Below are 21,724 nucleotides of genomic sequence, written 5' to 3'. Positions count from 1 at the left end.
CACTAACTTATACAAAAGAGGTGTTGTATTTAGTGGTATGCATTAAGCCACGAGAGAAAGGACAGTGTCAAGTTTACCTGTTTTACATAGAGAAAAAGAGTTGAGTAAGTGGAAAAGAGGGGAAAGGTTAGGTTCTCTTACTGATAATTCAGTTCTAAGAAATGCCGTCTCTTTGAAGTCGCTGATCCCCGCAGGTGTGGTTAATCTCTCTGGGCACTTCACTAGAGCACATAACCTATTGGCCTCCCTTCCGGTTGGTTGTGTGCCAGATTTTGAATGACTTGGTGACAGAAACCATGTTTTATTTCACTCTTGCTTTCTTCTTAGTACAGTTGGCCCTTTGTATCCTTGGATTCCACACCTGCCCGATCCGTGGATGTGGAACCTGTGGATACAGAGGGCAAACTGTACAATGCCATTTTATAAAAGGGACTGGATCATCCACAGATTTTGGTATCCTATGGGTGGGGGGGAGTGGTCCTGGAACCAATACCCTGTGGATACTGAGGACGAGTGTACACTGTGCCGTGTAGGAATACCCCTTGTTGAATAAGATGGAATGTTATATATGTCCGTATTCAAAAGAGAATTGTAAAATGCACGTAACCTAAAGCTTAGTAAGTAATTTGCTTTTTTTGGATTATTTTTGCAGTTGCGCAGGCGTGGGATGTAATTGGTTGGTGGTGGACAATTCAGGCTCCAAATTCAGATTCCCACACTTGACTGGGCCCTATGTCCAAGGGGGCAGAGGGTGTATAGTGGTTATATTCTTTCTGATTTCTATCCCAGGGGATGGTGTTTTCCAAGGGGATTTAGGAGTGAGTGAGGGGAGGGAGTCCCATTTGTGCCAAACTTACCTCTTGGACTGATGGTCCTAAACCTTGTTTTTTTTTTTTTTTTTTTACCACTTTTAGGTCCTTTCTCCCTTACAGTAAGAGCACAGATGAAGTACTACCTTTCAATAAATAGTGTCTGATTTTTTTTCTTTAGTTAAGAAGGTATAGATGATCTTTAAAAAAAATGCAAGCAGTATCAAATAAAGCAACAAGTAAAAGTCCCCATCTCCCCAATTCCCTAGTTAACAGCTTCTTCTGTAGCCTTCCAGAAATTTTCTCATACATAATATATACTAGATTGCAACTAGTTTTCCCCTGTCCCCACTTAGTAGTATGTGTTGGGCGTCTTTCTAACATCAGTGTATACAAGTCAACTTCTTTCTTTTAGATAATTACATTATACTTAATTTTATGGGTATGACTTAATTTAACCTGTTGATGGACCAGTTTTAAATTTAAGATGTTACCAGTTTTTCAGTAGTATTAGAAAAAATGCTGCAGTCAACAGCATTGTCTCTTATGGCTTTCCACATTGTAGAAATGTATTTGTAGGATAAATTCCTAGGATTTGGAACTACTGAAACAAAGAGTACCCATATTTTACGTTTTGATAGGTATTTCCATGTTGTTCTTTAGAAGGTAGAGCCAGTTTGCACTCCCACCAGCAGTTTTTGAGAATGCCCATTTCTCGCTACCCTCGCCAGCTCTTGAGTCCAATAAACTTTTTAGTTGATGTCAATGTGATATGTGAAAAAGATTATTGTAGTATTGTTTTATTTTTATTTTGTATTTCTCCAATTACAAATGAGGTTGAGCATCTTTTCATTTTATATTTGGTCATTTGTATTTAATTTCTGTGAACTATTTATCACCTTTGCCCCATTTTTCTATTAGGTTATTTGTCTTTTTCTGATTGATTTAAGAGCTTTCCAATATTAAGAAAATTCCCCTTTGTCTTAGATGTTATAAGTATTTTGTTTAGTTTATTGCTTTCCTTTAAGCTTGTGTAGGTCGTTTTTTCTCTCTTTTTCCATGGAGAAGTTTAAAGTTTTTACAAGAACAATTTGTCATATTTTGTGACTTCTGGATTTATGCCATGCTTAGAAAGGTCCACATTCCAGGATGTTGAAAAAACATTAATTCATATTCTTTTTTCTTCCTACTTTAATGGGTTAAATACACACACACATTTATAAATATGTATGCTTGTATGTGTTTTTGTGTGGATTTTTTTTTTTTTTTATAAAACAGCATGTGCTTTATTGCAAAGACAGAAGATTTCTTTTTTTTTTTGGTACCATCTTTCAGTTTATTTTTGGTGAAGGAGAAGTCAGGTGGTGATCCAGCTTTATTTTTCAAGCAGATAGACAGTTGATTCCATACTGGTTATTGAATAATTTGTCTTTTCCCAGATGTGAGAACACTTCTGAGATGAAGCTAAATTCCATAACCATGAAAAATCTTGAATGTTTGCATGTGTGGGCCCTACGTATGCTGTAGGAGCTTGACATCCATATAGGCCAAAGATCCCTGCTGATTTTCACAATTTCGTTAACAGATTAATGAGTACACCAACACATGAGGTGATGGAAATCAACTGTGCCCACTAATGAGTGTCCTGTGCATGTCTGTTACATGTGTTCCTCTCCCTGGATTTTCTCTAGACAAGTTACTGCTGTAAAGTTACTGTTGGGCTGGGGCTTCCCTGGTGGCGCAGTGGTTGAGAGTCCGCCTGCTGATGCAGGGGACACGGGTTCGTGCCCTGGTCCGGGAAGATCCCACATGCCGTGGAGTGGCTGGGCCTGTGAGCCATGGCCGCTGAGCCTGCGCGTCCGGAGCCTGTGCTCTGCAACGGGAGAGGCCACAGCAGTGAGAGGCCCGCGTACCGCAAAAAAAAAAAAAAAAAAAATTACTGTTGGGCTGGTGTTGCTGGACAGTAAAATCTACTGTTGACGTGAAACATATGTTTTTTTTAATTTTTTTTAAATTTTGCGGTACGCGGGCCTCTCACTGTTGTGGCCTCTCCCGCTCCGGATCTGGACGCTTAGGCTCAGCGGCCATGGATCACGGGCCCAGCCGCTCCGCGGCATGTGGGATCTTCCCGGACCAGGACACGAACCCATGGTCCCTGCATTGGCAGGCGGGACTCTCAACACTGCGCCACCAGGGAAGCCCGAAAGATATGTTATAAATCTATGTAGACAACCACTGACTTATACCTATAAATACCGTATGGCCCTACTTTTCCATGATACTCTGACATCCCATATTCTGATCTGTAGCCCTCGTAAGTATCTTCATACTGGTCAAACCATGTGTCTGAGTTTTGGTTCAGAAAATTCGACTATAGGATAAATCTTTATTTTATTTGTTTTTCTTTAACCATGACCATTTTATACTCACTTTTCATTGAATAGATTCCTTTTCAGTTGTTTATGAATTTCTGGAAAAATTCTGGGAAAAATGAAGTTTTATTTTCTTACAGTATAGCATATGTAAAAGATAACTGGTTGCTTATAAGAAAAACTGGTAGGTTAATGAAAAAATTGTAATTCGCAATAGATGTACACTGAGTCTAAAAATTAACATGTAAGAGTTAATTGTGTATCCTTAGAATTTGAGACGATTTGAAGAGAGCTTTAATTTATTGAAATTTTGTTTTTGAAATATCGATGCAAAAAGTCTTAATCTTTTTTAGTCTTATGAGAGTAGTTGTTAGTAGTAGTAGTAGGTATTTGTAGTCTTATTAAGTTATTGTTAGTAGTAGTAGGTATTAGTAGTCTGGCTGTTTTACATGAGAATTAAGAAGTTTAAGTCCTTTACCCAAGCACCAGGCTAGTTCCTTGAGGGCAGTAGATAATGCTGCTCATTTTTGAATTGCTAGAAACCCAGCATAGTACCTGGCACATAGTAGACTCTCAATTTGTGTTTCTGGAATGCATGGATGGTTGAAGGAATGAAGTAATAAGGACAAGCAAATATATCCAGCATGTGATGACTGCTCAAAACCTCAATTTGGTTTAGGTCACCATCGTCTCTTACCTAGACTAGGACAGTGGTCCTCTAACTCGCCTCCTTGTTTCTGCTTTGCCTCCATATAGCCTCTTCTCCACACAGCAGCCAAAGAGATCCTTTTAGAAGTTAAGTGAGATCACTACAGTCAAGACCCTCCAGTGGTTTCCTTGTCACTCAGGAGTGATAGCCAAGTCCTTAACATGCCCTACAAGGCCCTGCCCTTCCTCATCTTCCCCCAACTCTGCCCCACCATTACTTCTCTGAACTCGTCTCTCTCCCCCATCTTATTCTCAATCTGTTGCAGCTACTCTGGCTTTCTTTCAGTCTCTCAAGCATGCCAGGTATTCTTCTGCCACAGGGCCTTAGCATGAGCTGTTCCCGCTGCCTGGAACATTCTTTCCCCAGATGTCTGTATGATTCACCCCCTCATACCCTTCAGTCTCTCAAGTAGAGTGTAAACTCCATGAGGGCAGGGGTTTTCCTTTTTCCACTGTTGTTACCCCAGTGTCCAGAACATTGCCTGCTACATAGTGGGCACTTGAATATTTTTTGGAAAGAAAAAGGAAGCAAAGAAGTAAAGAAGGAGTCAGGAGGTGGGAGGCATGGAGCTAAATTAAAATTCATGGATATGAAGATTTAGCCTTAGAAACTATGGCCTCTGGTCCTGACCGGATCTTAGATTCCACACCTGAGAAGGGTTCTAAACTTGACAGCTTTTCTGGTAATTTCCTATTGATGCCTTTTTAACCTCTACAGTTATGTTTTCATTTCTTTCCTCTTGCCTTAGAAAAATGCCTTTGCTGTAGTTCTAACTGACTCTTCTTACCTGGCACTGAAGTAATATGACAAATGACATATAAAGTACAGTATTGCCTTAACTTTCTGTTGCCCTTGGTAGAAGCTAAATTGTTTTTCTAGAAAGCCCACTTGAGCCCTGCCGCTGCACTGGGCGCCGTTTGGCTGAGCGCTCCCCAGAGTCTGATGGTTTTGTGCTGTTTACTCAGTAGGCACTCTGCTTGCCATTCTGACCGCCCCTTACCTGAGGCTGTGTCTCCGCTCTTGGACCTTTATGTTCCTCCTCTTGGTTTCTCTTCTGGATTGCACGTTGCTTGAAATAAAATCGCTAACAATGTATGGCCTGTTATGATTGTCTTTTCCCAAACTCTGCCATTTTGTATATTTGTGATACACTGCAGATTTTGTGAAGATTGCTTCATAATATTTGTTTACCATCTCCTGCACTCTATTTGGTATCTTGCTAGGATTTTTGCCTCCATTTTAAGTGACATTAACAAAATCCAGCCAGTACATAGACTTTCTGGTTCTACTTTTGCTTCCCTAATGTGCTGGAAAATCATATTACTATGCTCCAGGCAGCTGGAGAAGCCTGGAATTCTCATTGTGAACCAGTGTATCAGAGTGCCCCCCCTCCTCTGCCTTCTTGGTCATATCTAGTAATGCTTTTTTGGTCAGAGGGCAAAGAATCTCCATGTGTAAGACAAAAAGAGTTCAAATTATTTTTTTCTGCTTCTCTCTACTTCGTGCCATGGCTTTCTAGTGTTCTTCAACATATTTATACCTTTGAAACTCTTTGTGCCATTTTAGTAAGTTTTTTATGATTTATGTTTCCAGTTAGTGTACTTTTTATAGTTAATCCGGTTTGATAGGCCCAACAAGAGTCTTTGCTAGAATGGGCTGGCTGTGTATATCCAACTTTTTATTCAGAAAAGTATTTTAAGTTATTGTCATACTAAATTGCTTGGTATGTATTTCTACTTTCTTACCGTTCACTAACTTCTCATTCCTCTCAATTCACTGTCTATTAAATTTTTTTTCCAGGTTTACTGAGATATAATTGACACATAACGTTGTATAAGTTTAGGGTGTATAGTGCATTGATTTGATCATTACATATTGCAAAATGATTACCACCATAGTGTTAGCTAACATATGCATCCTGATGCATAATTACCATTTCTTTTTTGTGGTGAGAACATTCAGGATCTATTAGCAACGTTCAAGTATGTAATACAGTATTATTAGCTATAATCACCATGCTGTACATTAGATCCCCAGACTTTGTTAATCTTGTAACTGGAAGTTTATACCCTTTGACAAATATCTCCCCATTTCCCCACCCTCCATCCCCTGGTAACCCTGAGTTTGGGTTTTTTAGATTCCACATATAAGTACTGTCATACAGTATTTGTCTTTCTCTTTTTTTCACTTAGCCTAATGCCCTCAAGGTTCATCCATGTTGTCACAAATGGAAGGATTCCATCTTTTTCATGGCTGAATAATATTCCTTGGGTGTGTGTGTGTGTGTGTGTGTGTGTGTGTGTGCGCGTGTGCCTGTGCACGCCTGGGTGGGTGTGTGTACACATCTTTATCCATTCATCATTGATGGACACTTGAGTTGTTTACATATCTTGGCTATTGTGAATAATGATGCAATGAATATTGGAGTGTAGGTATCTCTGTTAGATTCTGATTTCAATTCCTTTGGATATAGACTTAGAAGTACGATTGCTGGATCATATGGTAGTTGTAGTTTTAATTTTTTGAGGAATCACATACTGTTTTCCATGGTGGTTGTAGCAATTTACATTCCCACCTATTGCACACAGGGTTTTCATTTCTCCACATCCTCACCAACACTTGTTCTCTCTTGTCTTTTTTTTTTTTCTCTCTTGTCTTCTTGATGATAGCTATGTAACAGGTGTGAGGTGATACCTCATTGTGGTTTTCATTTGCATTTTCCTGATGATTAGAGATGTGGAGCACCTTTTCTTGTACCTGTTGGCCATTTGTATGTCTTCCTTGGAATTCCTTGTATTTAGAGAAGTGTATTCTCATTTTAAATGTCAAGGCCAATGGTTTGCTCTTAGGTTGCCATGAGGGCATCTGATAGCTTGGATTTTGCCTCTGGGCCAGAATCATTAGTCTTCTCTTATGTGTAATTACTTTTCCAACTCAGTCTCCTTTCTGACAAGAACGAGGAGTCTTCATTAAAACTACTAATTACAGATATTAAAGAATGAAGCAGACAGTCCTCCAAAGAGCAATCTGTAAAGGAGAGCAGTACCTGCATAAAATGGAGGCTCTTATTAATCCATAAAACTATTAATCACTGTATCATATAAACCTGATTTTATCCTCAGGCTTTATTAGAATGCCTCTTTCACTTACCTTGTCTCCTTATGGGACAGCTCCAGCACTTTAGGTTTGCATCAAAAGCTATTCTGGCCTTTTGTGCTCAGTTTTCTGTCCACTTAAAGCAAAGTGCCCTTTAGTGTTTCATAGCTGCTTTCTATGGAACTGCTACATAAGGGATTACTCTGCTAACTGACTTCCCTCACAGTTACCAGATTATTTCCGATAATTGAAATAATCCCTCAGATTTCATAGAATTTTAGAATTTGAGAATCTTTAGTTTTAAGTAGCCTTAAAGGTTCAAGTCCTGACTTTGAGAGCTTAGAGAATTCTTTTTGTTTTTGTTGTTCTTGTTACTGATTTAGAGAGATGTGATTTAAATAATTTTTCTGGAATCTGTGCCTTCTCTTTACAAATTATAAAAAGGTTTTTCACCTGTTTTATTGAACTCCAAGCACTTCCTCATTCCATGTGAACAATACCTTATTGAGATCTTGTGTATGTTGAAATTCGAATATAATCTGTCCCTTTGTAGCCACCATCTCTGTAGCTAGCTCTAGTATAGAAATGAGATTTACAAAAAGCTACTTTGTTCAGACTGGAAATTTTATCAAGTTCAGGACTTCATAGAACAAATCATTTTAGTACACATCCAAATTGAGAATTTGACTTGGTTTTAAAACAAAAAATGTAAAGTGCTTTCATGTGTGGTCATATGTAACATTATATGCCTTTATACAATGTCTGTTTTTTCCCCTTTGTTTCCTGCATTTGTATGACAGCTTTTTGACTTAACCTTGAAAATACTAGTTTCTGGAACCTCTATAGAAACTCCCTCTGTTTCCAAAATTAGAATGGCATTTCTCTCCCAATTTGGCTCTATAGAGTCTGTAGCTTAAAAAAAAAAAAAAGAGGGAAGGAAAATGCTAGATTTCTCTGTAGTCCTTTATATATGTAACCTCCCTAGGAATGTGCCTTCTTTGTTACTGATAGTGACCATTGTGTGCCTTTTATACTGCAAATAGGCAGCTCTTGGTAGATAATACCAGTGGTGACTGTGACAGCTCCTAGCTATGTAGATATTCAGACAGTGTGTCTTGATGATACTGATTGACATCGAGTTGGGAAACTCTGCAGGAGTGAACCTGTATCTAGGATCCAGGAACAATTACTTTGGAGAGAAACCCCAGTGAGAGCTGTTGGCTTGGCACTGAGCAGGACAGGCTCAAGTGCTGCTTTCCCTCATGATGTCAGATTGCTATTGACTGTGGGAGAGAAAAAGAAGGTGGCATTTTGCTCTGAAATAGGCTAATTAGGGAGAATACAAGCTCCCTTCTAGAGTTCCCATGGTGTGGTCACCAAATGGGAATATCTTAAGAACTATGGCTGGACAGGAGGGAGGGCCTGCTGAGGTGTGGTGGGCTAAGATCCAGGTGCTGAACTGAACTCCCCCAGTATTCTCAGTAAGAGTCCCCAGAGTGTGTCATGCTAGCTTATTCTCTTTGTGGTGAGAGATTTGTCTTATTCCCCAGGCCTGGGATCAGGTTCTCTGCATCTGACCAAATCAGCAATTAGATGCCCAAGAGTGACCAAAAAAATAATAACTCAGTTTAACAAGTGCACCAGAGCTGAGGCATCCAAATGAGAGAGAGCCTGCGCCTTCCAAGTTGTCCCCCCGGGGGGCTGTGTACGTCTTCCAGCAATGCTGCCATTGCTCAAAAGGTTCTTAGCATTTTTCTTTCAACTGTACATTTAAAGTCTACCACATATGCTGTTATCCTGTTGACAGATCTTAATCTTTAGAAGGATGAAGTAGCTAAGTAAATATTTAGAAATAGCCAAAAGTCATTCTGGGTCCTGCCTGGCAGATGATATAGATGAGCGAGTAATCAGATGGCCAGTTCCATTTTGGGCTGAAAATCAGATCTGATATTTTCACTTGGTTTATCTTCAGGTTATTAAAACAGTTTTGAAGACATATTTCAAGACTATTTTAAATAAGAGAAGGATCAGTGAAGTAAGTACATTGTTTCTAGATGTGGCTGCTTCGGTGATCCACTTACTGAAATATATCCATTCTGGTTAAGTGTTTTGTGAAGTCTTATTATCCTCCAGTTTTTTTAAGAAATTAATTTAATTAATTTATTTATTTTTGGTTGAGTTGGGTCTTCGTTGCTGCCCACGGGCTTTCTCTAGTTGCAGTGAGCGGGGGCTACTCTTCGTTGCGGTGCGTGGGCTTCTCCTTGCGGTGGCTTCTCTTGCTGCGGAGCACGGGCTCTAGGCGTGTGGGCTTCAGTAGTTGTGGCTCACAGGCTCTACAGCGCAGGCTCAGTAGTTGTGGCGCATGGGCTTAGTTGCTTTGCGGCATGTGGGATCTTCCTGGACCAGGGATTGACCCCGTGACCCCTGCATTGGCAGGCAGATTCTTAATCACTGCGCCACCAGGGAAGTCTGTATCCTCTAGTTTTAAGACCATTAAATTATTCAACAATAGCACGAATCACCATTTGAAGCTTACTATGGTCAGAGAGTACCCAGTACAATTGAAACAGTTCAGAAATAGAGAGCTACAAGATCAAGTGGGTTACGAGAAGAACTGTATTAGAGTTGCTTTGCAAGTTCACCTTATACTAGGCTCTCAGTTCTGTAAAAAGGGAATGATAGTTATCAAGTCATGTTGTCCACATCATAGAATCATTGTGAGGCTTTTAAGGGGGGTATGGAGCATAAATCACAGTGCCTTGTGTACGGTAGTGTTCAGTAAATGTTAGCCATTTTTATTATACTATTATGACATGACAGGTTGCCTGGGAGAGAGGAAGAATGGAGAAATAGAGGGACGGGGTGCCGTGTGGGAAAGGAAAAAGTACTAATAGTTAAATAAAACTGGCCTTTCTTTGGATTTTAAATTTCTTCAAACCAAACCTGTTCAGTCATACTCCAGTTATATTGACTTTATTTTTTAAATTTCTATTTATTTATTTATTTGACCACACGCGCAGCATGGGGGATTTTACTTTCCCTACCAGGGATTGAACCTGTGCCCCCTGCAGTGGAAGCACGGAGTCTTAACCAATGGACCGCCAGGGAAGTCCCTATATTTACTTTAACTTAGATACATGTCTTGAATGACATGAGCAATATTTTAATTTTCAACTGTTCCTAAAATTTTTAGTTCTTTATTGAGATTCTGGTTGTATTCTAAACTAAAAAACAAAACCACGAACCAATAACCTTAACATCCACAAGATACGGTGTTGAGGATTTGGATATCAAGTGTACAAACCAGTTGTATTATGTTCCCAGATAACATAGTTTTGTACGTTAAAAAATGCAAATCTTATCACTTGTATTATATTGCTTTTTAAACAGATGAAGATGAAGATGGTGATCGAATTACAGTGAGAAGCGATGAAGAAATGAAGGCAATGCTGTCATATGTAAGTATATTACAAATAAGGACTATTTTTAAAATGTTAATGTAATTGAGGATGCTGTTTCTTGGCATAGTGAAGATATAAAAGTAAATCACAGTTGCTATAACATTTTTCTGTATAATATATAAGATTTTTAAAGATTTCCTTACGTGAAAGTTAAGGGCATTCTTTTCAAAAGACACTTACTGATCATATCATGAACATTAAGAATAATGCATCTTAATGACTTTTGCATTAGGTATGGTGCAGACTAAATGGACTATCAATTTCCTGTGTTTTTTTATGCAGTACTTAAAGTAACGGCTCATTAAAAACGAACCCCTGGGCTCTAAAAAATTTTTCAAAATCTACTTTCAACTGGAGATCTCTTTCACCCTTACAAACAGACCATAGTTATAATGTAGCTGCAGGCTTAATATGGATACATGATTTAAGATGTACTCTCAGTTATTTTATGCACTAACCACCCCACCCCAAAATGAACTGCAGGGTTACTTACTGAATCTAAGTGATTTGAATATATCCCGAAATGAGTTTTCTTTTGTGTTTCAAATTTCAGTGAAAATTTGCATTAACATTTGTCTCAGGACTGAAGTAGATAAACAGGAAAAAAGGATACATTTCTAAAACTTTAATACTAAGCTTGAATAATTCAGTGACAATGAAGAGACATAGCTTCCCTGAGCCCTGATTTGTTCTTTTCTCTTATTTTTATTTTATTTTCTCTTGTTCATTTTATTTTATTTTTTCTGAGTTTGCAGTCTGTGTATGAAACCTTCTCTAGTGGTCTGGCGAAAAGAGCATTGGACTGGAAGTAAGGAGACCACTGCTCTCCTCTGGCTTCCTGGCCTTAGGCAAAACACTTAACCTTTCTGTGCTGTAGTTGCCTCATCTGTCACTTGTGGATAATAATACTTGTCCTTTCTACTGCACAGGGTCATTGTAATGACCAAATGGGATAATAGATGTGAAAGCCCTTTGAAAAGTTAAAAGTTCTATACAAATGCAAAGTGATATTATGGTGGAAATGATGGAATCAGGGCCCTTGCTTTTCAGTGAGACTCTGATCTCAGCCAGTGGTTAGGTTAAATATCCTTTAACCAGGATATTTTTTCGTCGTGATGAAAACCGTGAAATATCTGTATGGGTTTCCCCCAATAGTTTTAATTTAGGGTAGGAGGAAAGAGAACAAGAAGGATGGCATGATTAACAGAGCGTTGCATTCAGACAAACACAGAGTGGGAAAAGTCAGTTTCCCATTTACTTCTCATTAACTTATTTGAGAGTCTTTGTGCCCTGAGAATTTAGAGCAGGGCTCATCAGTACCTTGAAAGGCAGAGTAGGATTGCTGCTGAAAGGTCTAGCACAGTAATAATAGATTGGCTGACTCTCCTGAGAATGTGACATGCTTATTTTTATTTTTATTTTATTTATTTATTGTTTTGCGGTACGCGGGCCTCTCACTGCTGTGGCCTCTCCCGCTGTGGAGCACAGGCTCCGGACGCGCAGGCCCAGCGGCCATGGCTCACAGGCCCAGCCGCTCCGCGGCACGTGGGATCTTCCCGGACCGGTGCACGAACCCGTGTCCCCTGCATCGGCAGGCAGACTCTCAACCAGTGCGCCACCAGGGAAGCCCTGACCTTTATTTTTTAGGTTCAGTTTGGCTCTGAAAAATTTTGATTCCAGGATTTGGGTGGTGGGATAGGGAAGATACTGACAGATGACCACGTATTTACTGTTAAAAAAAAAAAAAGCTATGTTTTTCATGTGGAATTCAATAAATTTGTAGTCACCTTAGTATTTCTTTAAAAACCATATGGGGAAAGCAAAACTAGGCATACTTTTACCATAAATCCTTTACACATTCTTTTAAAAAAACTACAGTGTCTGAGTTGACACTTGCAGAATTACTTTTTTTTTCCCCCTTGGATTTAAGCATTTTATGGCTTTGGGCCAACAGAAGCATAAGTTTTTATCAGTAATTTAAATAGATTTTTGTATTAGACCTGAAAATGTTGCCTTTTTAATTGAAAACTTATCAGTTATTTAAATTGCTAGCAGCCTTAAGCTGTTAATTTTATGTGTGCCATAATAATGGCATACAGTGGATTTTGATACATGGGACACATGGACTGTCTCATTGTGGTAAGGATTTGTCATGACAATAGGTTGTTGTGTGCTGTTAAATAATAACCAACATAGTAAACCAAAGTCTGTTGTCACACATTAGTACCATTTTATGTAAGTTATTTAGAAGTTGTATTCTTTTCATTAGATATATTTTTAAGAGATAATGAGAAGAAAACAAAGCTATAATAAATTGTCTTTTAAGAAAATGTAAAGTAATTTGGTCTTCAAGTAGATATTTAATGTATTGAGAGAATTCAGCAGCCAAGTGTTATTACAGCACCATTGTGATCGCTCTCTGCGTTTTGTTATGAGTTTGTGTTAATCAACAATCTGTTTTTATAGCGTAGTTTCTTGTAAGTTACGGTGTTAGAATATTCTACTTCTGGGATCATGGCTTGTCCTCTGACGCTATTGTATCTTTTTAATTTCTCCATAAAGTATTTTTTTAATTAGAATTTGAAATGCTTTACTAGGAAAAAATACAGCCAAGCTACCTATCCTGAAAACTAAATTCCTGATCATTGCTAATTATTTAAAGGATTCTGTTAAATATTCCCTTAAAGTAGTTTAAATTTTTTTGTTGTTCTTCTCTCATTTTCCAGAAAGACTGAATAGTATACTGCTTTTCTCCTTCCATCTTTTTGTAATTGTTGTCTGGTAGTGCTGGCCTCATTTCCTTATAGCATCAAGCACAGCAGCGCTGGGCCTTATTTATTGATTCATCATAAGCTTTATTTATCACTGAGACCCAGTTATAGGAGGAGGTTATTTTTATGTTAACCTCTGCTTTTAGGTGACCTTTCATCAAGAAACTCAGCAGTACATCTTGCTTTTGTAAATGGACTCCTGTTTGTTTTTGCTAAATCCTGTGGCTAGTAAAGGATTTCTTACACCTAGTTCTCTCAATACTGAGAGGCTTATATGAGTAGAGCACAGTATTAATAAGTTTCTTCATTTTGCCGGTTCTCTCTCTTTATACGGTTTCTCCACATTGCCGGAAGAGTATGGGATGAGTTTAACTGTAATGCCTCCCATTATGGCAGGGACCTTGTGTTTTATTGGAGTGTAAGTATTCCCTTTGGTATACTTGACGGTAGTGTACCTTGTTAGATGTCGGGTACCATGAGGGAAAATACTTTTTGACCTCTGTAGCACCTTGTAAATTGGGATATGATTGGCTTTATCCTAGCATGCATAACTTGGAGACTGCCTCAAAAATCATAGTTGCTCAAGGAGAGTTGGAAGGGAACATTAGAGGTCTTGTCCAGCTGTCTCATTTTACAGATAAGGAATCTGAGGCTCAACGAGCTCAGATTCAGTTTGAGGTCACATTGCTAATGAATGGGAAGGCCTGGGCACAGACCTAGGTCTTGGACGTCCAGTCTTCCCTCCTGGTGGTTTTAAGTGATGTTTTTGTTTTGGCATTTGTTGAGATCCTGCCGAAGAAGCTTTGCAAATACTACTGTTTTCCTGGTAGCAAAAAATAATGCTATTTACTAGAATGTTAGTGTACCTGAGTTTGAAAAGGAATACAAACAAATACTTTGTGGGCTTTTGAATTTTTCAAGATTTTGTCCTTCCTACAAGGCTGAATTTTACCACAGAATTTGTTGCCCACTTAGTTGTTGAACATTTAATAGCCTCAGGGCCTTTACTATTAGGAAGTTTTCTTTAAAGAGCAGAGATTGGAACCTCATTTTCCGCATGGTGCTTTTAAACATGCTCCATATTAAGTTGGTCCTACTTTGAACTTAACTTTGTATGTGGCATAGTCATCTCGGTCTTCAGTGAGTGGTTAGTCCCCTAATTCAACGCGATCCATCTAAACAAGTGATAATACTCGATACTCTCCTGGCAGGGTGGAGAAACAGTGAAAAGAGTGAGACAGGAAAACTGAATGAAATAAATAAATAGTTGTGGAAATTCTTCTTTTTTTTTTTTTTTTTTTACTCAAATAGTGACATGCTCTAAGCTGTAAGTAAAGTTTTTGTTCTGTTTTCTCATCCTAGTCAAAGAATGAAACTTTTTTCAGAGGCAGATTATTTTAACTCTCTTCTCTGTGTTGTCTGGGTCATATGGATGCCCTTGAAATAGTGATAAGAATGTAATAGCCCCTTATTTAGCCCCTCTTGTGAAATATCTTGGGACATCTTTGCTAGCAAGAAGCAGAAGCAGACTGAAATTTGCGTCAGTTTATTATGCAGCTCATGGAAGCAAACGAAGAGACAGCACAAGCAGACCTCAGCCAGGTGGCATCAGGGCATTCTGGGTGCTTTGAACCACCAGTATTTTGTCATTAACATGGCTGTGCTCCCAGTTCAGCTCCATCTCTGTGGAGGGCTCAGTGTGGACTACAGGTTGATTCCTCTGGGGTCCTACGTTGAGGCAGCTGGCATGAGGGGGCAGGAAAATGTAGGACATCAATTAGCCTCTTGGTGGCTGTGGTAGGGGCTTCTACCTAGGATTCTACAGTAGGATTGCTGTGGGGCATAACCAAGGTGTTCGGCTCTTGTTGGCAGCTCCTAATGAACCTGTTCTCTTAGGGCCAGTTTTACTGGAAACAGGAGGGGTATTTTCTACGTATACCTGAAAGATGAATATAAATTTGCTATAATACAGTAAAGTTAGAGGAATTCAGTAAATTATCAACCTAGGAATATAATATGTCCAAAAAGGTGTAAATTGAGGTAATTGGAAATTTCAAAACAATTTGTTTCTCTCTTAATATATGTTTCTCTGTTACATATATGTTCTTTACTCATTCCTCACTACGTTTTCAGTTATTTTTTAACAGCATTTGAGCAGTAGGCTGAATCTTTATTGAACACTATTGGAACTGGCCAGATAAAGTAGTTTATTTGTAAGGGAATGTTCCGTTTGGCCTGCTGGCCGCATGACCTGATGGTCCTGTTTTATTTAAGTTGTAGGTTCCCTGAAGTTATTTAAACTTCTCCTACTTTGGAACTATGGCAGAATTGCTACAACTTAGAAATCAGGTGAAAGGTCAGTGTAGACAATGCCTCAAGCTAACCATGGTGATGGTGATGACTATGAAAGCTTCAGCTGAGAGGAACCTACTAGTTTTGGACCCATCGCTGAATACAAATTTAAACTCGTCTGCCAGTGCACGTCTCCTTAAACTTAGCCAAGTTGAATTTCATCTGCTGTTGGCTATCCAACCTCCATTCTTTTATGACCATCTGGAGCTCCCTAACATCCTTTACAGTTTTACTGTCCAGAACAAATAGTGTTATCATCAAACTTGGCCAACTTACTGTCTGTTTCATTTTCAAATCACTAGTAAATACATAAGTACAGTAACATTAACCTATAAAAGAGGCCTCAGAGTTGTTTCCTGCTGACCTTTTCACTGGAAGACTTTTCATGGTGATTTTCTTTCTCATCATCGAACAATCCATGACCATATGTGGACCCTTGGTCTAGAGTCATTTAAGGAAGAGCATGTGCACACTGTGGTCACCTCAAGGCAGGGGCAGTGAGTTATCGAGGAGTGGGAGGACCTGAAGCCAGGTAAGTAAATACAGTTATTCATTTGGTATTCAGAATAGATTAGCTTCATATGTTATTTTCGACTGTTGGAGCAGTTGTGTGCTTCTTAAGAGGCCAGCATCACAGAGGGGATGCCTCTTAATGTAAAGTATGAGAAGTAATTGAAAGGAGGTATAACTGATCGCACATCTGAGTAGTGTTGTAATTGAATTTGTAGCCATTTGACAGAGTTAAGATTGTTGGGTTCTTCACTAGGAAAACTAATAAGTTAACTATGGACTGCAAATAGTTGGCTAGTTTATTGATTATTGCTGTGATTACTGACTGAGCTACATATAACAGGGTATGCTTGCAATATTGACAAAACAAGAATTTGAAAATTTTACCATTAGTAGGGAAAAGCCAGCATGCTTATTCTTTATAAGTATATTCCTCATACTGTACTGTTTATGTTGTCTGTTAGAAAGCATGCTAAGGAGAGATTTAAGAAACCCTTCTGTTATAAATGTATAGAAGAATAATAAATAACTCTGATTTGATGTGAGTTGATATGTAAGACTTGCCACTGAATAAGTTATAACCAATGAGAGTACGTAGTCACCACGTCTGTATTAATTCCTATTTGCCTCCTTCCCCTTAAACATTGTGGAGCAGCCATTATGTGTAAGGCATGGTGCTAAGCATTCTACAGCAGTAGTTTCTTAGCTTTTGGGGGACACAGGGCTTTTTTTTTTTTTTTTTTCTGTACGCGGGCCTCTCACTGTTGTGGGCTCTCCCGCTGCAGAGCACAGGCTCCGGACGCACAAGCTCAGTGGCCATGGCTCACGGGCCTAGCCTCTCCGCGGCATGTGGGATCTTCCCGGACCAGGGCACGAACCCATGTCTCCTGCATTGGCAGGCAGACTCCCAACCACTGCGCCACCAGGGAAGCCCGACACAGGGCTTTTTGAAAATGTGAGGAAAGTTGTTTATTCTTTTCCCAGGAAATTCACACAGTGCAACATTTTACCTAGAAGTTCAGGAATTTCAAGGATCTCTCAGGCCCATATAGACCCCAGGTTAATACCTCTGCCATAAGAGATAATAAAATGCACAAGACATGGTCCATGCCCTTGATGAACTTCCAGAAAGAGAAACAGACAATGTTCCTTATAGTACCCTTTTACTTATTTTATTATTTATAGTACTGTAGTAATTGAGGGAAGGGGAGGAGATACTGAATCAGCCTTGATAAACAATTAGTTAAATTCTGCCTCTGTACTTGGTCTAAACATTTCAGTGTTCTTGTTTAGTGGTTTCTGTGTCACCCTATCGTTATGGCCATTTTTCTTCTATGTACTATTGCTTGGCAGTGGGAGATTCGTAGCCCTGTGCCCTATTTTAAGATGTTTTTCAAGTACTTTATAAAAAAGTTTCCATATACCAGCTTCTGTGATTTTGATCTTCCTAACACTTTTATGAGGTGAGCAAGGCAGCTATTTTTCTCATTTTTACAGCCGAGAATACTGAGGCACAAACAAATTGTATTCCTTTCTCAAGGTCATATAGCTATGTAGAGCTGGGACCTGAGATCACTCACTGATTTGCTCACTTATTCATACAGCCAGTTTTTCACACATTAAATATTTATGGGATGGCAACTCTCTGGCCAAGCCCTATGCTAGCTGGTGGAGGTGCAGTGAACATATAGTTCACTTTTTCAAGGAGCTCATGGTCCAGTCAGGGAAGTTAACAAAAAAGGAAACAGTGTTTGGTGTGGGAGGATGAGAAAGACTCAGAGCTACCAGACATAGTGATAAATGCTGTCATATGCCTAAGCATTAGGTGTTCTGTGAGCACAAAAAAGGAGCACCTGATCTAGCTTTGGGGACAGAGAAGGCTTCCTGGAGAGAGTGGTGTCTAGGTGGAGTAGGTGAGGACAAGGGGACTGGGAAGGGTGTTTGAGCAGAGAAAACAGTGTTTAAAGGCCCAGGTGAAAGGATGCCTGGTGCATTCAGGAGGAGCTACCCATGATTAGTGTGGCGTGGGCAGTGGGGGGAGGGTATGAGATGAGGTTGGGAAGGCAGGTGGGCTAGATCATGGAGGGCCCTAGCTTGAGGATTTGAGAAGTGGGGAAAATGTAGAGTTAATAAGACTGGTGATTGATGAGATGTGGGGAGGAAGGAAAGAGAGATGGTCTGGACGACTCCCAGATAACTGGTTTGGGAAGCTAGGTCATGGTGATCTCATTCACCCGGTTAGTGAACCCATGTGGTGGAAGACAGGCCTAGGGCAGGAGGGAGGGGTGGGAGAGGTAGGGACCTGTTGAATTTGAGGGGCCTCTGGACAACTAGTTGGGTATGTTCCGAATCTTAGGAGAGAAATCTGGGCTGGAAATAAAGGTTTGTGATTCATCACCTCCTAATTAGTCTCAGTGACTCCTCTGGTAATTGAAACCTTTGAAGTGGCTGAAGTTAACTCGAGGAGAGTACAAAATAAAAAGAGAAGGTTGATGAAAAACCATGGGGAACGTGAGCATTTAAAGAAGGGATGGGGAGAGAATCACTTACCGGAAGCTGAGTAGAGTGGTAAGAGAGGTAGGAGGAAAATGTGGACAGGCGGGGGGAGTTGCTGAAGAAAGAGGGCGAAGTCACCGGCCAGCACAGGTGTCTGCATCACACCACGCTGCCTTCCCCAGTCTCTGAAAGATCAGGTGACATGGCCTAGCCCACACAGGATGTGAATGAAGGAACTTTCCACCAGCTCGGCAGTCCACCCAGTAGCCTGCTTTAGTTAAAGGTTTTGAGGTTAGAGAAACAGGAGATAACTTAACTTTTGACTCTCAAATAGCAAACATTTTATGTTCTGAGTGCATGGACTAGAATGAAAGAAGTTTTTTTCTTGGTTGACTGATAAACCGTTTGCTACATCTGTGAAACAGGGGTGATGATACTCCCAGAATAGGATAGGGTTGTGAGAAACTAGATGAATAAATGTAAATATCTAGTATTGATACTGAGCAAGGGCTCTTGTGCCTGAGGTGCAGAAAGCCAAACTCTGACAGCGGGGTTTGCAGCAAAGTGAGGGTTTATTTGCAGGGAGCAAAGCCAGGAGAATGGGCAGCTCATGCTCCAAAGACCCGAACTCCTCCATAGCTTTCAGGCAAAGGTTTTTAAAGACAGTGTGAGGGGAGAGGGTCGTAGGAAGCTGATCAGCCCGTGGACCTTCTTCTGATTTGTTGGTGGTGAGGTAACAGGGTGATGTTTAAGGAATCACAACCTTCTGGTTCCAACCAGTCTGGGGTCTAGTGCTTGTGGTCAGCATGTAGTCACCATCCTCCCTCCACCTGGGTGGGAGTCTTAGTTTCTATAGAACAACTCAAAGATATGCATCAGATTGTTATCTGTATCCCCTGAGGAGGCACTAGGAGGCCTGTGACTCTGTAGTCCTAATAGTTAACTGCTTGAGTCTGCTCTTTGGAACTCAGGGAAGCCGAGGAGACTAAAGCCTTTTTCTACAAACAAGAAACGGGCGATGTGGAGGGGCTTTTTTGTACCTAGGAGGGCCCCGAAGGGTCCTGCTTGGTTTCAATCCCCCCTTTTCTTTGATACTCCTCAATCCTGAGGGGAATGGGGGCGGGACAAGAAAGGGAATAAAATTTTGGATGGAGACGTTAATCATAAACTTGGCAGGGGGTTTAAGGGGCTCGGTTTCAGTGTTGAGCCTAACACACAGTAGGTATTCAACAAGTGATAGTTGTTTCTGTGTATCTCTCTCTCACTGTTCTCTCTCCTTTCAGTAGAGAACTTGTGCCTTGTAAAGTTTACTGTGCTGTTTTGGAATTTAAGTTTTTATATGGCAGATTTCCGTGAAGAAAAAAATGTAATTATTGATTGAGTTGTGCTGTTAGAATTAGAATTAGGGTCATAACAAATAGGAACACTGTATGATAAACTCGCAAACAGAACAAAGCCAAAAATTGTACTTGCTATCCCCTTGTTCAATCTGGCCCTCTGTTTTAAATTAATTAGTTATTTGGATAACTATGCTAGACTTTGTCACATCCTTATTAAAATTGTTTAAGGATTTTGAAGAACATCTCAGAGGGACTCTGAAACTAATCTGAGTCCGGTACTGGAGATTCCATTAGCAATCACAAAACTGATTAATCTTTTACTCAGTTAGCTTATTGATTATTGCTGCAATTACTGCATGTAATGGATTCTACAAGGGATACCAGAGAAAATATGTTTTATAACTGCTGCTGACGTGTTCAGTTTGAGTGCAAACGTGTTCGGTTTGTACTTGTCATACAAAACCATTTTTGTGTTTTTAAATTCCGTAACACTTCTACTCAAAGTGCTGTGCTTAATATTGTTTCACTACTAGGAAGTTCACTTTTAAATTCCTCGACTACTAATCATTACAGTTTACAAATGCCTTCACTAATTCTATTGCTGCAGTTTAATTTTGAGCTTCACAGTAACCCTATGTAATAGAGTTGGTATCTTTACCCTCATTCAGAGGAAACTCAGGTTCAGTGAGGTTAAATGACTTCCTGAAGATTATACAGGTTAATAAGTGGCAGAATCGGGATTGGACTCCATTTCAATCAGTAAATATTTGTCAAACACCTACTATGTGCAGGACTTTGTATTAGGGGTAATGAAAGCCAGGATAGGATTATAGAGATTAAGCTAAGAAGCTTTTTGGTTAACGTCAAATTATGGCTCCATTAATGTTATCATGGTCACTTTGTTACTTTTCTGTCCAAGCCATATTAAGTATATTGGCGTAAAAGATTTAGATTTTGGTTTGGTTTGGTTGGTTGTCTTTTCATTTTGTTTTTATCTAGTGGAAGCCTTGTCTTTGGCATTATTGCTTATTTTATCAGTATTTAGAGCAAAATTGGAAAGATCCCCTTAAAGGGAGAATATATAAAACCCTGAGAGAATGAAGATCGAAAAAGAACTTGCTTTGCAGCTTATTAAGTGTTCTCATGTTTTCTCATGTGAGTTTCACAGTAATCCTGTGGGTACATACCACCTTCATTTTACAGCTGAGTAAACTGAGGTGAGGTGAGCATTTCTTCACTGAGATCATCAGCTAGAAGTGGCCAGTATTGAGACCCCAGGGTTTGAGCCTGTAACTCCTCTAAGTGCCTTGCTCATCTCACTGGGCAGCACAGGCCTTGTGGCTCATCAGGACTGCTCTGTGCCAGGAGGTACTGCACATGGTCCACGTTTTATTCTTGTTTCTTAGGGAATGCCTTGTGAGCAGTGGCCTGAGCTCGTAGGCCCAGTGCCTCCTTGATGGCCCCCCGACCCTCACCAGGCCCGCTCCTGAAAGGTCGGTTGCCTAGAGTGGGCCCATGCCATGGGTTTAATTACCACCCTTTATAGTTTGTCCTTGATGGTGAATTACTTTGGTGTGTGAAACACAAAATTCTCTGTTAATACAAACACAGATCAAACGAAGTATTTTAGCAGAAGAAAATGTTTCTAGGATTTGGAAGAATTGTACAAAACAAAAAACAAATCCTAGCTACTTGCTTTGGAGAAACTGTCAAGTGGCATACTTAATATCATTACTGTGGCTGTGTTAATTACTGTACAAAGAGATGTTTTTAGATTGCTAAAAAGTTCCTCCAATGATTATAAATAT

General features: G+C 39.8%; 1 protein-coding gene across 6 annotated transcripts in view; it reads left to right on the top strand.

Annotated features, from left to right (window-relative positions):
- The window catches only part of MAP2K5 (mitogen-activated protein kinase kinase 5), a 269,304-nt gene that overhangs the window by 9,530 nt on the left and 238,050 nt on the right, over positions 1–21,724 (top strand). For all 6 annotated transcript variants that reach the window (XM_032622664.1, XM_032622666.1, XM_032622662.1 and 3 more), the window contains one exon: positions 10,377–10,444. In XM_032622664.1, the coding sequence (XP_032478555.1) occupies positions 10,377–10,444 (68 nt within the window). The remainder of the gene's footprint in view (positions 1–10,376; positions 10,445–21,724) is intronic.

This window comes from Phocoena sinus, chromosome 2, assembly GCF_008692025.1.
Source record: "Phocoena sinus isolate mPhoSin1 chromosome 2, mPhoSin1.pri, whole genome shotgun sequence".
NCBI classification, from domain to species: Eukaryota; Metazoa; Chordata; class Mammalia; order Artiodactyla; family Phocoenidae; genus Phocoena; species Phocoena sinus.
This window is presented reverse-complemented; position numbering and strand designations above follow the sequence as displayed.